This window comes from Scleropages formosus, chromosome 10 (assembly GCF_900964775.1).
Source record: "Scleropages formosus chromosome 10, fSclFor1.1, whole genome shotgun sequence".
NCBI classification, from domain to species: domain Eukaryota; kingdom Metazoa; phylum Chordata; class Actinopteri; order Osteoglossiformes; family Osteoglossidae; genus Scleropages; species Scleropages formosus.
In genome coordinates this window covers 510,655-530,111 of record NC_041815.1, presented here as the reverse complement: position 1 = coordinate 530,111, position 19,457 = coordinate 510,655, and the positions used below count along the sequence as shown (strand labels likewise).

Below are 19,457 nucleotides of genomic sequence, written 5' to 3'. Positions count from 1 at the left end.
CAGTTTGCCGCGACCCCAACTGGGACAAGCGGTTTCAGCCAGTGTTTATGTGTACACAATTTAAAACAAATCACATAGAATAACAACTAATAAAACACTCACAATCAATAAAATACAGATTTGAACAGAATAAATTGTTTAAATTCTACTCCTTTTAAAATGAAGGGGGTGTGGTGGCGCAGCAGGTTTGGCTGGTCCTGCTCTCTGTCCTGGGTGTGTCCCCTCCATCCCCAGCCTTGTGCCCTATGTTGCTGGGTTAGGCTCTGGTTTGCCAAAACCCCACTCAGGACAAGTGGTTTCAGACTGTGTGTGTGTGTCCTTTTAAAATACATGTAACAAAATGAAAGTGAGAACAGACACTCATACCAAAAATAGGGGTTACAGCATTTTGTATTCATCGAATGACATGAGTTATTTACCCAGGATAGCCAGAATGCCACGAAGCTCCTGTGGTTTGCAACCAGAAAAAGCTATTCCACCTCTCCTTGACCTCTTAGAAATCTCTTTCTGTGACATCTTTTTCCAGCCTAGATGGAACAGGACAGCTGGTAGTGGTTTCAGCTGCTGTTTTTGAACCCAAAGGTTGCAATTTCAAATCACACCTTTAGCTGTAGTGCTCTTGAGTAAGGTACATACCCTAAATTACTCCAGTAAAGTTACCTAGCTGTATAAATCAGTAAATCATTGCAGGTAACTTAACATTGTAAGTTGCTTTTGGAGAAAAGTGTCAGCTGAATAGGTAAATATTGATGTAAGTTTAGCCCAGGGAACAGATCATGGGATTTTGGTGCATAATTTACAGATATTTGGTAGTATATATCTTGGACACCTACATTATATTCCTTTGTAGATAAGCAAAGTCCTCAAATTCAAAAGCATTTGTTTGGTCACAATGACCACCAGCTAGATCTGGATTGCTATTGCTTTGGACATTCCTTGGTTCCGTACCCTCTAGACTCCATCAGACAAATCCGTCTGCAGGTCGGTCTTCGTGCATAGGCAATTAAGCAAACATCAGTCCTTCCACACCTGTTCACACTCTCAAAAGGAATGTTTTAGAGGTTTATTCTTTTTGCATTGGAATTGTGGGCAGTGTGGGTGAGTGGTCAGTTTGTATTTGTACAGGACATGTCTCACCTGCAGCTTTCCTTGAAGGCACTGCCAGTTCAAGTTCTGCAGACAGTGTCCCAGACTGTTTGGTTGAATTCTGGCCCATATGCCTTCCTCCAGCCCAATAATAACTTGCGCATTTCAAACCTAGCCTCTGTGGCCTTATTCCATTTTACAGAAAAACTACAGCAAGCAGGCCAGGTCCTGGCTTTTTGACCAGGGTGTCAGTAGTTGTGAAATCAGCAACGCCAGGAAAAGCTTTACAGCGTAATGACAGGAATGTTGTTTTGCAGCTGCCGAACAGTTAAAAAGGTGGGAATCCGGTATAAGATGAATGTAAGATACCATCCTTCCTCATATACATAACTTCTCACCCCAAGTACTTATACTTGCCCCTGAGATGAGATCAAAAATCCCTTACCTCAGGCATCTTTGCACAAAGCTGGTTGATGGGTAACACCTGTCCAAGGTAGAGCAACATGGGGAGAATATCTACGTCTAAAGCTAATGCATTACCCAAGAAGGACAAGGACCTGGTCTTCCACAATCTCATTTTACATTTGGCTCTGGCTAAGCATTATTCCCAACTGGTGAGCTGCTTGAGAATGCGGGACTATTGATTAAGAGGATCTTGCATATCTACAAAAGGATGGTGTCATGGGTGAGGGTAAGTATCTTATTCAAGGGCACTACAGTTGGAGGTGGTAAATACCTTTTACTCTGGCAAACCAGAGGGGAAGGAATGGCCTGGGAGGAGTTTGGTGGGGTGATCAAAGCTGCTTTTTACCCTAAAACACCCCAAATACAGTGACTGGAATGTCTATCTGGAGACTGTGCATCAGAAAGCACAGGGTTCGTCCCTGGGTTACCTGAATTCATTCGCAGTGGAGAGGAGTGGACTCGGACTCCCACCTCCACCCACAGGTATATATATAATATATATGCGCTCCATTGCGCATGTCTGAACAGTAGGCGGCAGCAGTAAGCAATGTACCGCATCATGCCTCAGTAACAATTAATTAAATTATATACCAGATAAAACAAACACAAACTCTGTAAGCGTCGAACGATTTTAGCTAAGCTATATAGACTGATAAATAGAAAATAAATCCTTCAGATAACAATGACTACAAAATTGTCATTATTACTTTCCAATCGGCAGCCATCCGCTACGAGAGATATGTTGATTTATTCAATGAGGTCTGATAAGAAAAGGAAAACATAAATATAGCATTTCTGATTACAAACTAGGATCAAGATATTCTTTAAGTATGTTTGTATTGTAACCGATTTTGTTTGGCAACCGACGACGGTTCATTCAAATTATCATACTTACCGCACTAATTTTTGGAAGAAATGTTTTAAAACTAACCGTATATATAATATGTACAACAATACTCTAAACCGTCAAGATTTAACATCAAGCTAATGAAGAATCCAGTAAACCGACCACCTTTGTAATTCTTTATCGGATTGACCACACCCCAGCAATGTAAAAACCGCGGAGATTTACAACTGCTGGTTATAAATAACACAGAAGCGCAGATGAATGGCGGCGGTGCCTTTACAACGCCTTCAACTCCACCTAACAGTTATCAGTTCTTATTTGTGATTTGCCTTAGATTGACGTTGCACTCCTCCAATCAAAACGCGATAAGCTCCGACGAACGCAGTCAGTGCCTCACGTTTTGGACACGTCGATTTCCAGCGAATTCCCTATTAAGGAGAGGGGGCGGGTTCGACGAGGTTGTTGTGACAAGTTAGTCTGCACCCGCTGTGTGAAGTGTCCACGCATCGGGTCGTCACGTGTTCCCTTCCAGCAGCGCGAGCTGGAGTCGGCCGGAGGGGTTGCCCTCGCGCACGAACAGAGGCACACGCACGGGGACACACGGGCACGCGGTGTCGTAGTATCTCGCTGTGAACTGGGCTCGCGAAGTGACTTCGCAAGGGACTCCGCGTCGCCTTCGGCCGCCGCACAAGCGGGACTCGAGCAAGTATGTTGAAGAAGAGTATGAAATGCACACTTTTGTTGGAGCGGCGCCGCGCTTGTGGCGCTCGCCATTGACTCGCCTGGCTCGCGACGCCGACGCGAGCTCACTGGGGTCGAGCCTTGTTTTCATTACTCGTTTACAGCTCCTCACTTCTCACTGTGATTGCATTTCGGTTTCGTTGCGCCATGCACAGTGTTTACATTAATTTATTGCAGTGTTTTTCGTTGTTTTTAATTTTTTTTAAACGTTACAGAGGATGTAACTAAGTGAGCACTTCTCACACTCTGTGCCGAAACGAAGGTGTCGCGACATACTAAGCCTGGGGCTCTTCACTGTGTGATCGGGCTCAATGAGTCCCCAAACTTAACGAAAAAGGTGCTTATGGCAATTTTTTTTTTGAATTTTTCAAAAATCTTGCCTCACGATAATTCGCAAAATTATTTAACTCTTATTTTCTTTAAGGGAATTGATGTGCAGTTCTTTAAACTGTGAAATATCTCTCAGAAATGGCCAGCCCGTGTGCAGAGCAGGGCTGTTTCTCGGACGTCAGAAAGGTGGGTTATTTAAGGAAACCCAAAAGCATGCACAAGAGGTTTTTTGTCCTGCGGACTGCGAGTGCCTCGGGACCCTCCAGGCTGGAATATTACGAAAACGAGAAAAAGTGGAGACACAAGTCGGCTGCGCCCAAAAGGTCCATTCCCCTCGAAAGCTGCTTTAACATTAACAAGCGAGCCGATTCCAAAAACAAGTACCTGGTGGCCCTTTACACTAAGGACGAGTACTTTGCCATAGCAGCGGACAGCGAACAAGAGCAGGACGCCTGGTACCAAGCGCTGGTGTCCCTGCACAACCGGGGCAAGGTGCACGAGCGTTCTGGGGGGCCCATAGCTGGGGAGGACTATGGGGAGCTCACGCCTGGACCGGCCTTCCGAGAGGTCTGGCAGGTCATTTTGAAACCAAAGGGCTTGGGGCAAATTAAAAACCTGGTTGGAATCTACAGATTGTGCCTGACTAACAAGACTATCAGCTTTGTGAAGCTGAACTCGGACGCCGCCGCCGTGGTGCTGCAGCTGATGAACATCAGGCGGTGCGGCCATTCCGAAAACTACTTCTTCATCGAAGTCGGCCGATCCGCTGTCACCGGGCCGGGTGAGTTTTGGATGCAAGTGGATGATTCCGTTGTAGCTCAGAATATGCATGAAACCATCTTGGAGGCAATGAAAGCCATGAGTGAGGATTTTCGCCCCCGGAGTAAAAGTCAGTCCTCGTCCAACTGCTCCAATCCCATCTCTGTGCCTCTGAGAAGGCACCACCACAACAACCCTCCTCCCAGCCAGGTGGGGTTGGGTCGACGGTCACGAGCGGAGAGCGTCACTGCCAGTTCTCCTGCCGGACAGGGGAAGCACAGTAACTCTTTCAGGGTACGGGCTTCCAGCGATGGGGAAGGGACCATGTCCCGTCCAGCATCGGTGGACGGGAGCCCAGGGAGCCCTGCCGCAGCCCGGATCCACTCTCATCGACCCAGAGGTACGTCCCGGCTCCACCCACCCCTCAACCATAGCCGCTCCATCCCCATGCCCTCTGCGAGATGTTCACCCTCCGCTACCAGTCCGGTCAGCCTCTCATCCAGCAGCACCAGTGGCCATGGTTCCACTTCAGATTGCCTATACCCGCGGCGTTCCAGCGCTTCAGTTTCTGGCTCTCCAAGTGATGGAGGCTTCATTTCCTCTGACGAATATGGCTCCAGCCCCTGTGATTTCAGGGGCTCGTTCCGCAGCGTAACTCCGGACTCTCTGGGACACACGCCGCCTGCTAGAGAGGAGGAACTTAGCAACTACATGAGCATGGACACGCCGGGCCTCCAGTTGAATGGTCCTGGCCGTGTCCAGTCGCGCTGCACACCCTCTTTCCTGGAGGAGCCGGAGCTGGAGAAGGGTTTCAGGAAGCGCACGCACTCCTCAGGTACCTCACCCCCAACTGTCTGCCATCAAAATACTCCTCCTCAGTCATCTACAGAGTCATACACCGTAATGATGCCAGTGCAGCAGTGTGCAAGGATGCCAGTGCATAGGCAGTCTGCATTCATAGCCACACAGTCATACCCTGAGGAGGGTCTGGACTTGCAGCTGGAGAGCAGTAGGGCAGGTCACAAAGACGATGGGTACATGCCCATGTCTCCCGGTGTGGCTCCTGTGCCTAACAAGAGTGATGACTATATGCCAATGAGCCCCAAAAGTGTGTCGGCTCCCCAGCAGATAATCAATCCTCGCCCACACCCCCGAGTGGACTCCAATGGCTACATGATGATGTCACCCAGCGGGAGCTGTTCCCCAGACACTAACTACAGCAAAATCTGGACAAACGGGGCCAATCCCAAGCTGTCAGTTGAAAGCAGTGAAGGGAAGACGTCCTGTGGAGACTACATTAACATGTCCCCAGCCAGCTGTTCGACCACCAGCACTCCACCAGACTGCTACTTTAACTCAGTGGATGAGCCGCGCAAACCTCTCCAGTCTTACTTTTCTCTCCCGCGCTCATTTAGGCATGGCCAGAGGAAGAATGAGCAGAATCCTGTGCGTTTGTCTGTCAGTTCTGGCCGGCTTGCCTACGGAGACTCCTCATCATCATCCACTAGCAGTGACAGCCTTGGGGGACAGGGTGGTGGGCAGCCAGCGGTCAAACCCAAGAAGCCAGAGTGCGATGGCCAGCTGATGCGGCCAACCCGCCTCTCATTGGATGGTCACAAAGCAAGCACTCTCCCACGTGCGAGGGAGAGCCCCTTTTTGCCAGAGCCCAAAAGCCCGGGAGAATACGTCAACATTGAGTTCAATGACAAGTCATTCTCTGCAAGCCTGGCTTCCCTCTTTTCACCTGTGTTTTTGGATGGCAGCTCGGAAGGGCTGGAGCAGCAGCCTTCTGAATACATGAACATGGATCTGGGAGGTCTGGGGAGGAAGCCTAACAGCACATCCAAGTCATCAGCCTCCACAGACAACTGTGCAATGGTGGCCACACCTCCCCCTTCTGCGGTTGATTGCGAGGGCCTGCAGAGCTGTGACTATGTCAGCATGCAGCTGGGACCCTCTTGCGTGAGCCACTCGGAGGAGCAAGGGATTCTTAACTACTCGGAAATGAGCGGGTCTGCACACAAAGTGCCGCCGAGGTCCATGTCACCCAATCGGGACCCTGCTGTTCTTAATGGATGCCCTGGACTCATGAGTCAAATGTCAGGCTTAAGTGCGTTCTCCAGAGTGAATTCCATTCCCAATCACAACCAGGGTGCCCGAGTGATTAGGGTGGACCCCCAGGGCCGCCGACGGCACAGCTCGGAGACATTTTCATCCACAAGCATGGCAAGTGGCGTGACGACACCACCTAGCATGGAAGATGTAAAGCGCCATAGCTCTGCGTCGTTTGAGAATGTGTGGCTGAAGCCTGGTGAGCCAGCAGGTAGTGGCAAGAGGGGTTTGCCTGCCGGCACTTTACCTTCCTTCCAGAATGGCCTCAACTACATTGATCTGGACCTGTTGAAGGACCAGAATCCTGTGGAGTGGAATTCTCTCCAGGCAAAACCTTTGAATCCACAAAATGGCAGTAACTCTGATGACCTGAGCACGTATGCAAGCATTACCTTCCAGAAACAAGATGATGTGAGAAATGAAGGTAAGAACTCTGCTCTGCTTTTGTTTTGTTCTTTTGTCATCTTGTCTTCTGGTTACTGGTCCGTAGTTGTGCCAGTAATAGGATAGTTTATGGTTATGTTACAAATGTTCCTAATGTTCCTTATCCTAGACCTATTAACAGCTGCTATTGAAAATTCTGCTTTGCTGTGTTGATACTGTAGTGTAATACGTTGCATTCTGCAAACCCATGTGACAAAGTGAATATTAAAAAAAGAAAAAAAAAAAAAAACTTGACTAAAAAAAAAAAGAAATTAATACTGAAAGATGTTTCTATATATCATATAATTCATTACCAGTGGAAAAAGAACTTCTAATGGCCTTTTCATCAGAGAAAAATGCAAGACTAGTTATAAGTAACAGTTTCCATGTAACAATGAATCATGGTTTCAGTTTATTGTTGATGTGTAAATTCGAATTGCTGATGCATGTGGGATATTAACCCTTGTCTGCATCTTATTTGATCCCTAACCAGTAGAAACCAGAGGGGCGCCATGCGAGGGGACACATGTTGTTTAACGTGTTCAAGGCGAAAATAATGTCGTAATTATGTTTTCCAGCAGGACTTCTGTCATGGAGGCTGCGCGCGTGTGTGTGCGTGCGCGTGCTGCCTATGCCCGTCTGCTTGTTTTGTGTGAGAACATTCACGTTACTGCTTGCCCTTTGTGTTTTTCGCTTCGTTTTGTTTGCTGTGATTCAGCATGTGGAATCCGTAATGGCACAATTGTCAAGTAATATGAATCCTACTTCAGACCATTTTTGCACATATGCTTTGACAAAAGTTTGCTCTCCAGTGAAGTTTTGTTAATCAGTTTGAACTGTAACATGTAGCGTATGTATGCTACTGGTGTTTTGTACATGCTACGCAGTCTTCTTTTTTTTTTTTTTTTTTTTTTGTTGGGGTTCGCTGCCGTTAGCAAATTTCAGCTCACAGATGAGCTTTTTCCTGTGATCTAAAGTGATAATTCCTCAACTCTAAAGGAAGCAAACATCATCAAGTGTCCCAGCCACCAGGTGTAAATATGACTTGCAACAAAAACCAGCCATAAGAGTGGACATGGGCTTTGGAAGCAGTTACTTTCACTGTACAGTTGCTTTGTAAAATGAGAAATCAGACAGGTGTCAGGTAGGAATATGAGTTATGATTTACTTTGCTCTTGGTTTTATTGCTTATAGATAATCTTTATTAGTACATTTCCATTACGGTGATAGAACATCTCAAAAGCAGTTTGTTGCTGGGGGACAGTTCTGGCCAGTATTTGTTGAAGGCCAGTTGATTTGATGATGAAGGTGTCAATGTCTACGCTCAGCTCAAATTTAATCCTGTATTTCTCATTTTATTTAGGTGTTTGAAAATACCTTTTTTTGCTATTTACACATTAACAAAAAGATTTTCATATCTGTAAACAAGCTTGTTAAAATGCAATCTTCAGTCCAAGAGTAAATTATCATATTATATTTATTCATTTAGCTGATGCTTTTCTCCAAAGTGACTTAGTGTTAATGTTACAATTATTTACCCATTTATACAGCTGGGTAATTTTACTGGAGCAATTTAGGGTAAGTACCTTGCTCAAGGGTACTTCAGCCCGAGGTGGGGATCAAACCTGCAACCTTTGGGTCCAAAGGTAGCAAATCTAACCACTATGCTACCAGCTGTCTTTAGTTTATGATTACAATCACACACTAAATTTCAAACTAATGAATTCAGGGTTTTAGCCTTATATATTGACAGTCTTGCATGATCTGTTGTTCCCTGGTCCCACTTAAAGAAACAACCCAGTAGCTATTGGTCTTTGGTCTCCTGCTTTGGGGTCTGAGTGCTTGTATTTATGATATAGGGCAGCTGGTAGTGTAGTGGTTAAGGCCAAATGCTGCCTTTGGACCCAGAGGATGCAGGTGAGAATCCCATCTCCAGCTGTAGTACCTTGATACTTATCCTAAATTGCTCCAGTAAAATTTACTCAGCTGTATAAATGGCTAAATACTTGTAAGCAGCATAACACCGTTAAGTCGTTTTGGAGAAAAGTATCAGCTAGATGAATAAATGTTATGTTTCCATGGTGCTGTTTTTGGAGGGTGTGAGCTGGGTATTGAGGTCACTGATAGTGAGGTAAGTTGGAGAAGAGGTCTGGTCTTCTCCAGGTGCTTGTTTGGCTTGTTTCATATCACTTGCACAAAGAAACAGTGCAGTATGAGCACATAGTTCTGGTGATCAAAATACTCTTTTTGTGTCTCTAAGCACTTGGTCTGAGTTTATTTCATTACAGGTTGCCTTAGTGGATTCGGAGATGAGAACGAAATTCAAGGGCATAAGGGCATCCCACAAAATACCATGTACCTGCATCTGCACACACTGCAAAAACAGGTACATAAGTATACACAAATGCAATTACTCACTTTATGTGCAGTCATAGAACTCACTTGCTTTTAAGTCTGTAGCAAAAAAAAGATGCAGTGTTTGGGGAAAACTCATTATTCCTTGTTTAACATGCCTGAACAAGCGCAATATTGATTTATTTATTTATTTTTTTAATTTTCTTTGTGTGTGCCCATGATCTTGTATCGGTTATAAATGTTTGTTGAGAGTCAGTGATTATGCAGGCTCCGCATTGGTTTGCCATTTCCTACTGAGAAGTTGGTGTGAATGTGTGAAAATGGCTTGAAAGTGTTTGTTGCTTTGACTGAAAACTTTCCAAATGTGTCCTCTGAGCAGAGCATGAAGATAAACCGCACCTTGAGAAACTGGCAGTAAAGGAAGCATTGTTTCTCATGTTCCTTTGTGTTAAAGGATACTCTGCAGTTCTTTGAGTTTTCTGCTTTCCTTGGGTTTGAGCAAGAGTAGAAATCTTGTTTTTGTTTGAAAGAAAATAAATTTTGATGTCCAATACTGATCATGTACTGAGCTTCAACTGGAAATGCAGCCCTATGTAACAAAGCAACAATCTTCTCAAAGCAATGATCTTGAAAAGTCAGTGTCTGGTACCAGTGGGGCTGAACTCTGTGGACTGTTTGGATCTAGAATGAGGTTGCAGTGTTTCACTGGAAAGATCACCATATCTGGTATTGGGTGGCATTTATTGATCTATAAATACCGAGATTTGTGTGTTGCGCTGTGTTCGGAGTGGTGTGATAGTTGCATGTCATACCGCACCTCTTCTGGGCCTCCAGAGTTTTTGGACGCTTGCTGGTAAAATGCGATGTAGCCTCACTCATTGTTCCAGCTTTCCAGGCGGCGTCAGCCTTTCTGGCCTATGGATTATGGAGTAGCGGAGTGCGGAAGTGGGGCTCTCCGGCTGGTGTGGGGCCCTGCTTGACGTCTCCCGCTGAATGTGTTCCATTGAGCCGAGACCAGGACAGGAGCGGCGCTGACATGTGCCCCGCCCCGCCCGGCCGCTTTGGACCTCCCCACCAAGTGTCCTCACTTCAACTCCTTGGTGAGCAGTGCTTGGCAGGCAGGCAGGCAGGGCGGCCGGGTTCTGGGCCAGTTCCGACTCACAGGGACCAGCCGAATCTGGGGGAGGGGAATTAAAACGCAGCGGTCTGACGCAGGTTTATAGGGACAATCCTGCCACTTTACGGTCGTTTTGTTGTCCGACAACCGCGTGCACAGCACTGTCATGCCACACGCAGACCCGCAGTGCCGTGGGCTGGGCCTTTGCGGGGCAGGTGTGTTGGCGAGCCGAGGGACTCTGCTTTGGCTCTGACTGAGAGGCACTTTGATCAGACCTGGCATTTTTGGGGTTGGATATACGCCCGGGGTAGGGTGGGAGGCTGCAGACGACAGAGACCAAGTCTCTTTTTCTCTGGAACAAAAAGAAGGGCGAGCGACTCATTTCTGGCTGTACTCCAGAAAAAGCCACAATAAACTACAACAAAGTTATTAAAACCTTACTGTGTTTGCATTTAAACTGTAAACAGCCTTCTGGAGTGCATATGTCTGGCTCCCTGTTGCAGCCCTGCTGGCCAGAAGCCAGCAGGCATATAATACCACGTCCAGTAGTGCTTCTGTCCTTATTTATGTCCTCATAGTGGAGGTCACAGAATCAGCAGTGGAAAATTTTGTGGAGTGTGTGTCTGCTCTGGCTTGTCACTCCCTGAGGCTGGGAGGGCTGTGGTCGCGGTGTGCACCGTCTTTTTGGGCCTGCTTTCTCTTCGGCGTTTCGGGCCCACTCGTGTGTGGGGATCCTGCAATCGGCACCCGAGATGACATCAGATTTTTGCTTCCATCTGCTAGTCATCTGGATGTGCGGAACTGAAATCCGATCTTGGGGAGAGACCAGCCATTCTGCCACAGCAGCATGAGATCGAAGGGGCCGATTCTTTAGTGGTCAATGCTTTCCTTTTATGGTTTCATATTTATGGAGTGATAGATTAATGCGATTAACTCTTGAACTGGACTTTGCCTGCTGTGTTCGTTTTCCACCAAGAGCCTCTATGCTCAACATCCTTTGCTAGTATAAAGCAAAGCTTTGTTGCAGGTATGTTGTACGGTTTGTTTACTTGAGAGTAGTATGCCGAAGAGCACTTTTCACTTGTCTTTGTAGTCTTTAGTTAACTTTGGCAATAGATCAGAGTTCTTCAGCCCAGGCTGTTGTTTGACAGGTAAGGCGGACTTTCGTGGTTATGGCAGGAGGGTCTAAGAGAACAATCCTGTGAGGGGAAAACTCCCCATGTGTGTGTCTGAACTTGCTGAAGTCGACAAAACATCTGGATTTTGCAGCAGCAGGAAGTCATTCTTTTGCTTAGAAGAATGGTATTTGGCCCAGAGCTCTGATACAACCACTTTTCTCTTCAAGCAGAAGAAAATGTTAACTGTGATTTTAATCTTTAAACACAGGTACTCCCATTGGGGGGGGATATGGTGGTTTTGTTTATTTTTGGAATTTATGTTTTTAAAGACTGCTAATGCATGAGTCATGTAGCTCCAGCACCTATTGGGAAAGATCCGAGCCTATATTGCAGCATGCCTTGACGTGAACAAGATTACATTTCAGGCTTTACCACTCCCCCCCCCCCCTTTTTTTTGACATTGCCTATTAACATTCAATAGCACAAAGGTTAAAGTACCTTTTTTTTTTTAAGAAAGCCTGTCTACTACTAACAGTAAACCTGTTAGTTTCATGTTTGTGTGAGATCTGAACCGGATGGGTGGCTGCAGCAGCTGATTACGTCATGTGGGTATAATTTATATACAGTATTTGCCACTGACTTAACTTTTTATACATGCACCACTGTCTACCTTTTTGGTAATTATGCATAATGCAACAGTTGATTGATATTCTCTGAATAGCTGCAGTCAATGCATTCCGTAGTGGCTTATAGTTGTAGTGAATGAAGAATTACGACTGGAGAGGTACAGTCAGGTTTGTTTCTGGCCTTCAGTGCTTCACATAGTAATGAAAGCAGCTGTGGTGTGAGGAGTTTGTTATGCTTTTTAGCGGATGTGTTTGCAGGAGATGTTTAGATGTTGTGCAGTATTTTCACAGAGTGTGATTTGTGCGAGATGGATTGTGATGGCGATATCTGACCTGGGAGACACTGCGGTTTGTGTAAGGGCATGGGGTCCAGACAAAACCCCCTGATTTGACACACAAAGTAGGATAAAACCTTCTTAATTAAATGAAGAAAAAAAAATAAAAAATGAGGTCCTGTTTTTTTTTCTGTTTTTGCACTTTAATGCCATTGAATACCACTACAGCTAGAAGAAAAAATATAAATTAAGTAACTTAATACTGAATTAGTCCTAGAAAATATTACATCTTTCTCTGTGTTGGTTCATTTCTGAATAGCGTAGGACACAGCATCAGGTGGTAGTAAATGAAATTTAAATAAACCAGTCAATAAAACAATTATGTTTTTAATATTTTTTTATTTTTCAAAGATATGTTTTAATGATGCTTTTTATTATTGTACAAATTTTGTTTTAAAATGGTGAGCTGTAAATTTATAATGTAAGTATTAATGTATGCTACAATACTTATAATGCCTTCCTTATTGCAGTCTCATTATGTAATTAATGTAGTATTTTACAACTCGGAGAAGTGTTCATAAACTACAAATAATCAGAAAAAATAAAAATTGAATGAAAAACATTTGTCCTGAGGGGGGATTGTCCCAGGGGGTTTTGTCCTACACTCATAAGGGCATAGGGACACCAAATACCAGTGGTAACGTTAATAGTTATTTTATTATCAGTTAACATTTAAAAGGCTTAGAACCAGAAAGTTTTTGTAAAAGGGGAATCATAGGCACTTCTGATCTTGAACCTGTTAATATGCATGCCTACATTATTACAGCAGACAATTCTCTTTTCTGATACTGACTTGAAATGTGTGGAAAGGTGTTTTTTGTACTTCCAGCAAATTGAGCAGTCACGTAAAATATTAAATCTTGTTAGCATGCTAAATACATGCAAAAAAATAATTAATCGAACTGCTTGGTTTTCTTAAAAGCACACATACACATGAATATCAAATAATGTTTGTTTTGGTTGAGATTTTCATACTGTATGGCACTTCCACTGCAGGGGTACAGTGTCTTACTAGTATATGTAGTCTAGAAAGATTTTTAGCACTATTGTACTCTTGTGTGTCTTGATTTTGTCTCTCTCTACATACATAATGCAAATCAACACAACTGCATGCATGGATCTTTTTGTAAGTTAATTTTCAAAAGTAAAGCTTGATTGTTCATTTGTGATGACTGCCTGTTGACATCCCTGGTTCAAGTGCATCAGCTGTGACTGCATGTGGTAAATGTGTCCGTGTATGTGGACAAAAAAAATCTCCATGTGCTCCAGGCCTGGCATTGCCCACTGCATCCATTTGCTGTTCACTGAGCTGCTGGCCAACTGTGGGGTGTTAAGTAACACCCCACAGAGACATCCTTAAAAGGCGTTCTTAACATTAGTAGTATTGTACCCAACCCCCTTGGCTCCACTGACTAGTGTTGCAGAGCTGTAACTTTGCTGCTGCTGCTTCTTCTGACATAAGCCCACTACACCCACATACATGACTTAATGACCACCCTTTTTAATTCCCTTAATTTATCTCCATTCATATTTTGAACAAAACCTCTGTATTAAGATGGCTTGTGGTTTCCTGTATCACACAATGCGTATTTTAGTGGTGTGGTGCAAAGTCTACGCTCGTTCTGGCATTAGGAAGTGGGTAGTGTTGTGGTTTGTGTCTTTGCCTGGCGTGATGAAGGTTCCTGGTGTGAATCTCTGCTCCTGCTGTAGTACCTTTTGGAAAAGCTCTTTTACTCTAGTATAATTTGCCCACCTTTATAATTGGGAAAATTTGAGAAGTTTTGTGTCCAAATAGTGCAGTTCACCCAAGAGAAAAGTGTTAACTAAATAACATGTATAATTAAAACAGATGAAAGGTCTTTTTAAAAAAAAAAAAAAGGAGGGGGGGGAAATAATTTAATTAGATGGAGTTGCAGCTGCACATTGAACTATGGAACGTATTTATTACTGTGCTTCAGCATCTTGTTTGTGAGATGAAATTGTTCCTTTGCTGACCCTGTTTTACAAACTCAAGTCGTCCTGCTGCTGTTTCTTTTGTCAATTAAGGCACAAAGCTTTCAATCTCTGAGATGTACAAGCACCTACACAGATGTTTTCTTCCATTACTTCCTCTCAGCACTGAGACACGCCACTGGCTTTCAGTGCCATCTTAAGCGCAGACATACGTGTTTACATATACTCGTGGCTTATAATTTTATACTCTGCAATTTACTATAACATTTTGGTTTTCTAAGTAAAGAGAAGCAGGGCCTAAAAATTCAAGATCTATAAAAAATGTTGACATGGGGTGTGCTTTTTAAAGTGGAAGGCCTTTCAAGTTGCAGCGCCGGCTTGAGGCTGGGAGCGGGCCGTGTCTGTTTTATATGGCCAGTAAATGTCAATGTCACCCATATTTTTAGCTGTTGTATGTTTTGGAGTGTTTCGGAGAAGTGCTTTTGGACTCGTAGTTCTGAGGCTGAGATGGAAGCCGCATGAGGTGCGTCAGCCACGCTGCAGCCTGTCCACGAGCACCGCTTGCATTCTTAATCACACATGCTGCTGTATGTTACATGTTAGGTTGTTGTTGTGTCCCTTTGCACTGTTCAGAACATGGTGTCTCGGCACATTGTCGCAGCTAGTTAGTGTCTATGGAGACAGGCGGTGAGGCTGGTTGAACGCTGCTCTGTTTCAGCATGTCGGTCTCGTTCTGAGTATGATCTGGCAGGAATTTCCAGAGAGCTGCTGTGAGGTACAAGTTCACATTTTAAGGGTAATGTAAAGGAGCTATGGGTACGGTAACCTCAGGCTGTGAGGGAGGAAGCATTTAGTTACAGAATCCATATCTGCCTGTGACATCTATGCACTGTTCCGTTTGTGTTACTGTGTAGACGGTGTGGAAACAATTCTTTCGGTAGTATCTGTTGATCGCAGTATGCATGTGTATCTTTTAGAATTCATGTTCTTAATCACTGATGCGCCAAGAAAGTGGTGCAATGTCGATCAATTTTGTCCTTTTGGCCAACCACATGTTTCCTGTTGTTTTCTGCAGAATGAAGATGTGGTGTCACCATCACCTACACTGTAAACTCACCCTCCTCTGCCATAAACTGGACCTCATGCCTTCGCGCTGCTTGCGGAACCGAGCAGCAGCCTGCAGTACTCTCCTCAGGACGTGGTGGCCGTACAGGCAGCACTCTGACTCCTCACCAGTCCACCACAGCTCCTCTGCCTGCTCCTTCTCATTGTTGAAAGTCATGACCTTTTTTGATGTTTTATTTGACTTCCAAGTCAGAGTAGTTTAGGGCCTGTCAGTCTTGCAGTGGGTTTTTTTTCCCTTCTCTTTTAGGAGTCTAACAGCTGATCTCATTCTACATCATTCTCTTCCCATTATTCCAAACAGAGAAGGGGCCTGTGAAGAAAATCCTTTGACACTTGATCATTACACAGGATATTCTGATAATAATGCTCACATTTTCCTCAAATTCTTTGGGACACTGCAGTTTTTGCCTTTTTTTTTTTTTTTATAGGTATTGACAGCATTGTGGATGCTGTGAAAGGTATATCAGATCCGTGTCATAATGTCACATGGCTTTACCAATTTTCTGAGTGAGTTTAACCTTGTACTGTTAGTTGTGGCTTCTAAGACTCCCTTTAATTCAGTGTTTTTTCTGTAGCTTATTGTGTTCCTGTGAGTCAGATCATATTTTGACATTCTTTGCACTGGCCAAAGGTTTAATCTGCAAAAAAGCAGCTATAAACTCAAGTGTTGAAATTGATATGCCAATGAAAAGAAATGTCAGTTATATCATATTTCTAATGATATTGTCCTTATAACTTACTGATAATAGGGCTGGAACCCATATTTTCTTACATTTTTTTTTTTTTTTTTTTCCTTCAGCTTATGTATAGCCCCCAGAAATGCCTGGCTGAGACACTTACCTTTGCAGCAGGGGAGTCACAACACAAAATAAGGTCACAATATTTGTGTCAATTGCTGCTGATAATATTGACAAATGTTCTTTGTAAATGATTGCATATATAAATGTCATTCATGTTTGTATGAGAATTGAATATATTAATGTGCTATTTGCAGTTTTCAGTTTTTTTGGAACTGAGGTGTATATTTCCACTTTTTTTTCTTTTTTTTTTTTTTTTAAATAGAAAAAAATGTCTTATTGAATGGTACGCGTAGATAACGGTTCAGCTCTGTTCTGAAAGTGTTGCCAACCTGTTGTATAATGCTGAGCAGCTTGCAAATGTTACTCTGGGGCCCCTTGTCCATCACCGGGCTGGTGGACCATTGTATGTCGGTCGCCTCCAATCTGACAGATCTCAGCCCTTGAACACAGGGCTGAATGCAAACCTGCCAGTCTTCAGTCCAGTCTTCCAGTGTATATAGTGTACAGAAAGTACAGATAAAATGAGTGAATGAATGAACAGAAAAATAAAGCAGAACTGAAAATGAGTGAATGAATGTACAAGTACAAGCAGATGTACAAAGTAAGCGTCACCAGCAGAGTATGTGGTGCCTTGTGTAGAATCCCCCTTTCCCAGAGAGAAAAGATGCAGTCTCCACCATGACCCTCTCCCTTCTCACATTGCTCCAAAGGAGATAACATTGAGGTGTTTGTACATTCTCTAAATTCTGTAATAAAGTAGAAATGTTTTATCTTTTTCTTGAACATTGGTGTCAGTCTTTTCTGCAGCAATGGTGTTTAACCTGTTGGACCCACACTGTTTAGCCAATTTATTCAAATACATTTTTCTGTTGTTCAAGCGCAACTTCAATCTCAAACCTGTTGTTCCATCTCAAAGTGTCTGCTGAATGAATAAATGTAAATGTGAGTAACTAATATATAAAGCTTTATAGTCTCTTACAATAGTAACGTAGACTGCACAGATTCCCCATGTAAAATACACTTATTCAATCGCTGAACTTTTGGTGTCTGTAGGATGCAACTGGAATTTTTCTAGGTAAAGTTTAGAGACAAAGCAAACATTCTGAGTGCAGCCTCCAGGTCAGCAGTCATTGTTTAGGAGAACTGCCAACAGGTCATGGGGAAGCTGGACATGTTGAATATGGGTATGAATTTGCATGAATTGAATTTCCTGTACTGTATGGGACTGGTGGAGGTAAGTCCCGGAAAGAACAGTCTGTGTTTGTTGCTGGAATTGTTACACAGCATAGGATACTTGCATGTTTTGTCTGAAAAGGTGTTAGACAACTTGAATAACAATGTGCAAATTGAGTGTGAAATGAAATGCTAAACTTCAGTCTCAGTTAATTTGTGCAGCATTAGCTTGGTACTGAATAATGCAGTAAATAAATTCCTTTTTGAAATGTGCACATCCAAGTGATCAGTCCTGGGATGGACTGAGATAGTACATAGAAAGTCTGAAATAGACTATTTATTCATTTACCAAATGCTCTTTCTTCAGCGTGACTGATTAAAATGACTGGAATTTGTCTTGCTTTTATAGTGTAGCTTTGCACACAAGTGACCTAGTGGAGCAATTTGCCCATGGTGAGTGTCTAAATGCTTTTTTTTTTTTTTTTTTTTTTTTTTAAAAAAAAAAAAAATCTGTCCGCCTGTAATACGATAACAAACTCAATAGGCCCAGTCTGGTCACACAAAACAGCTGATTGCTTTTAGTAGTTAGGTAATAGAGTATTGCTACAATGATGTGTTAAGGCAATACTGCCTGGAAAAGTGCCTTGTGTAGCCTTGATAAGTAAATTTGGACATTGCGATTTCTTACACAGCTCAACCTTATAATAATAATAAATTGATGGCAATGAAGTTGGGGTTCATAATATGCCAGTTTATTGTTGTTTACAGTTGTTACATTTGGTAAATGCTGTTTAGACTTCTGTAAGAAAAATAAGTAACCGCTATGAAAATAAGATGCATGTTACACAAGCAATTCCATTGAAAGGAAAGGTTTGAGGAATTTCCAAGAAGGGTCAAAGACCACCCTGCAAAGTATCATACTGCCACTGGCTAACTTTTCGTTTGCAAAATGTTGGGCTTCTTTAATTAACCACATTGTGACACAACTTATATGTATGAAAGTAGTCAATAGTCATATCTGGGCTCATTCAGTGATTTATGAATATGTTTACGAACATGCTACATGCTTCGTGAAACTGAAGGGGCACCAATCGAAGATGAAGTTGGGGAAATGCAAATAACTTTCACAACAACTCTGGTCTTATCAGCCCAGTCACACACTATCACGGCAGTCTAATTTCAGTGCATTGCCTGCTGGGTGGTTCTTCTGTCTTGTGTTAGTGCCCTTGCTTCCCATTTTGTAGTCGTCGTTTGAACTAGTCGTTTGAACTACTGGTATACCGGGGGTTCAAACAGACTTAGCCTCACGGTCTCCTTTGCATGTTCACATCAACCCTATTGCGTACAAGATTAAATCTTTGTAAATGTTTCAACTTATTTATCTCACAGAATTCATGGTTGCTTGTATGGTATATTCATTATATTACATTACATTACATGTCTACATTTAGGCATTTGTACCTCTTTTTCATTTGTCACCATGTTTTTGTTTTCATAAAAAGTTTTATAGGTTTTTGAGGGCCAGCAATGATTGTTTGTACTGAATCGGATAATTAAATGAATGTTCACTTAAGTCTCAAGTAGATATTGTTTGAGAGTGTGGCATAACTTCATGAACAATCATTTGCATTGTTGGTTGTGGTGCATTGACTCCAATGGGAGAGTCAAATGTACCATGGTTCTATACTGCTAAGAAGTGTTGAAAAGCATGAATTCTTTGTTCACTCTTAATTTGCTATCCTTTCTGTAACTTGTTTCCATATTGTGCCCACTTTATCAGTGATGGTGCTTTTTCTTGTGAATTCATACACATTGTGTACATTCAAATAGCTGAATGTGAAGTTATAGGGATGTAGATTATTGTGAACTCTAGTTGCATGACTTACTAATTTGTATTTAAGTGCAAGTACTGAATTATCAACAGTTATTCAAGTTGTTTCAAAAATTTCATGTTCACTTATTCAAGTTATCACATAGACTTTGTGCGAATAGAAACAAACAGTAAACTGCTTAATGGAGATGGCTAAAATCTGAAAGTCTGACAGACCGCTTTTGAGGAGTTGCTTCTTTTGCCTCCTCGGCAAAAAACAAA

General features: G+C 43.1%; 1 protein-coding gene across 4 annotated transcripts; it reads left to right on the top strand.

The window, feature by feature from the left end:
- The first annotated feature begins 2,881 nt into the window (after window positions 1–2,881).
- Window positions 2,882–17,066, top strand: irs1 (insulin receptor substrate 1). 4 transcript variants are annotated; one of them, XM_018732121.2, is made up of 4 exons: window positions 2,882–3,104; window positions 3,564–6,764; window positions 9,052–9,149; window positions 15,343–17,066. In XM_018732121.2, the coding sequence occupies exons 2-4, from the start codon at window positions 3,608–3,610 to the stop codon at window positions 15,376–15,378; spliced, it is 3,291 nt and encodes a 1,096-aa protein (XP_018587637.1). In that variant the 5' UTR covers window positions 2,882–3,104; window positions 3,564–3,607; the 3' UTR covers window positions 15,379–17,066. The 4 variants fall into 4 exon arrangements, with proteins under 4 accessions (XP_018587637.1, XP_018587638.1, XP_018587636.1 ...); XM_018732122.2 differs by lacking the exon at window positions 2,882–3,104 and adding an exon at window positions 3,115–3,476; XM_018732120.2 differs by lacking the exon at window positions 2,882–3,104 and having other exon boundaries at window positions 3,115–6,764.
- Window positions 17,067–19,457: the final 2,391 nt, after the last annotated feature.

Coding starts and splice junctions, on each gene's coding strand:
- irs1 (XM_018732121.2), top strand. CDS start 3,608: ATGGCCAGCCCGTGTGCAGAGCAGGGCTGTTTCTCGGACGTCAGAAAG. Junction 6,765..9,051: donor AGATGATGTGAGAAATGAAG/GTAAGAACTCTG, acceptor ATTTCATTACAG/GTTGCCTTAGTGGATTCGGA. Junction 9,150..15,342: donor TGCACACACTGCAAAAACAG/GTACATAAGTAT, acceptor TGTTTTCTGCAG/AATGAAGATGTGGTGTCACC.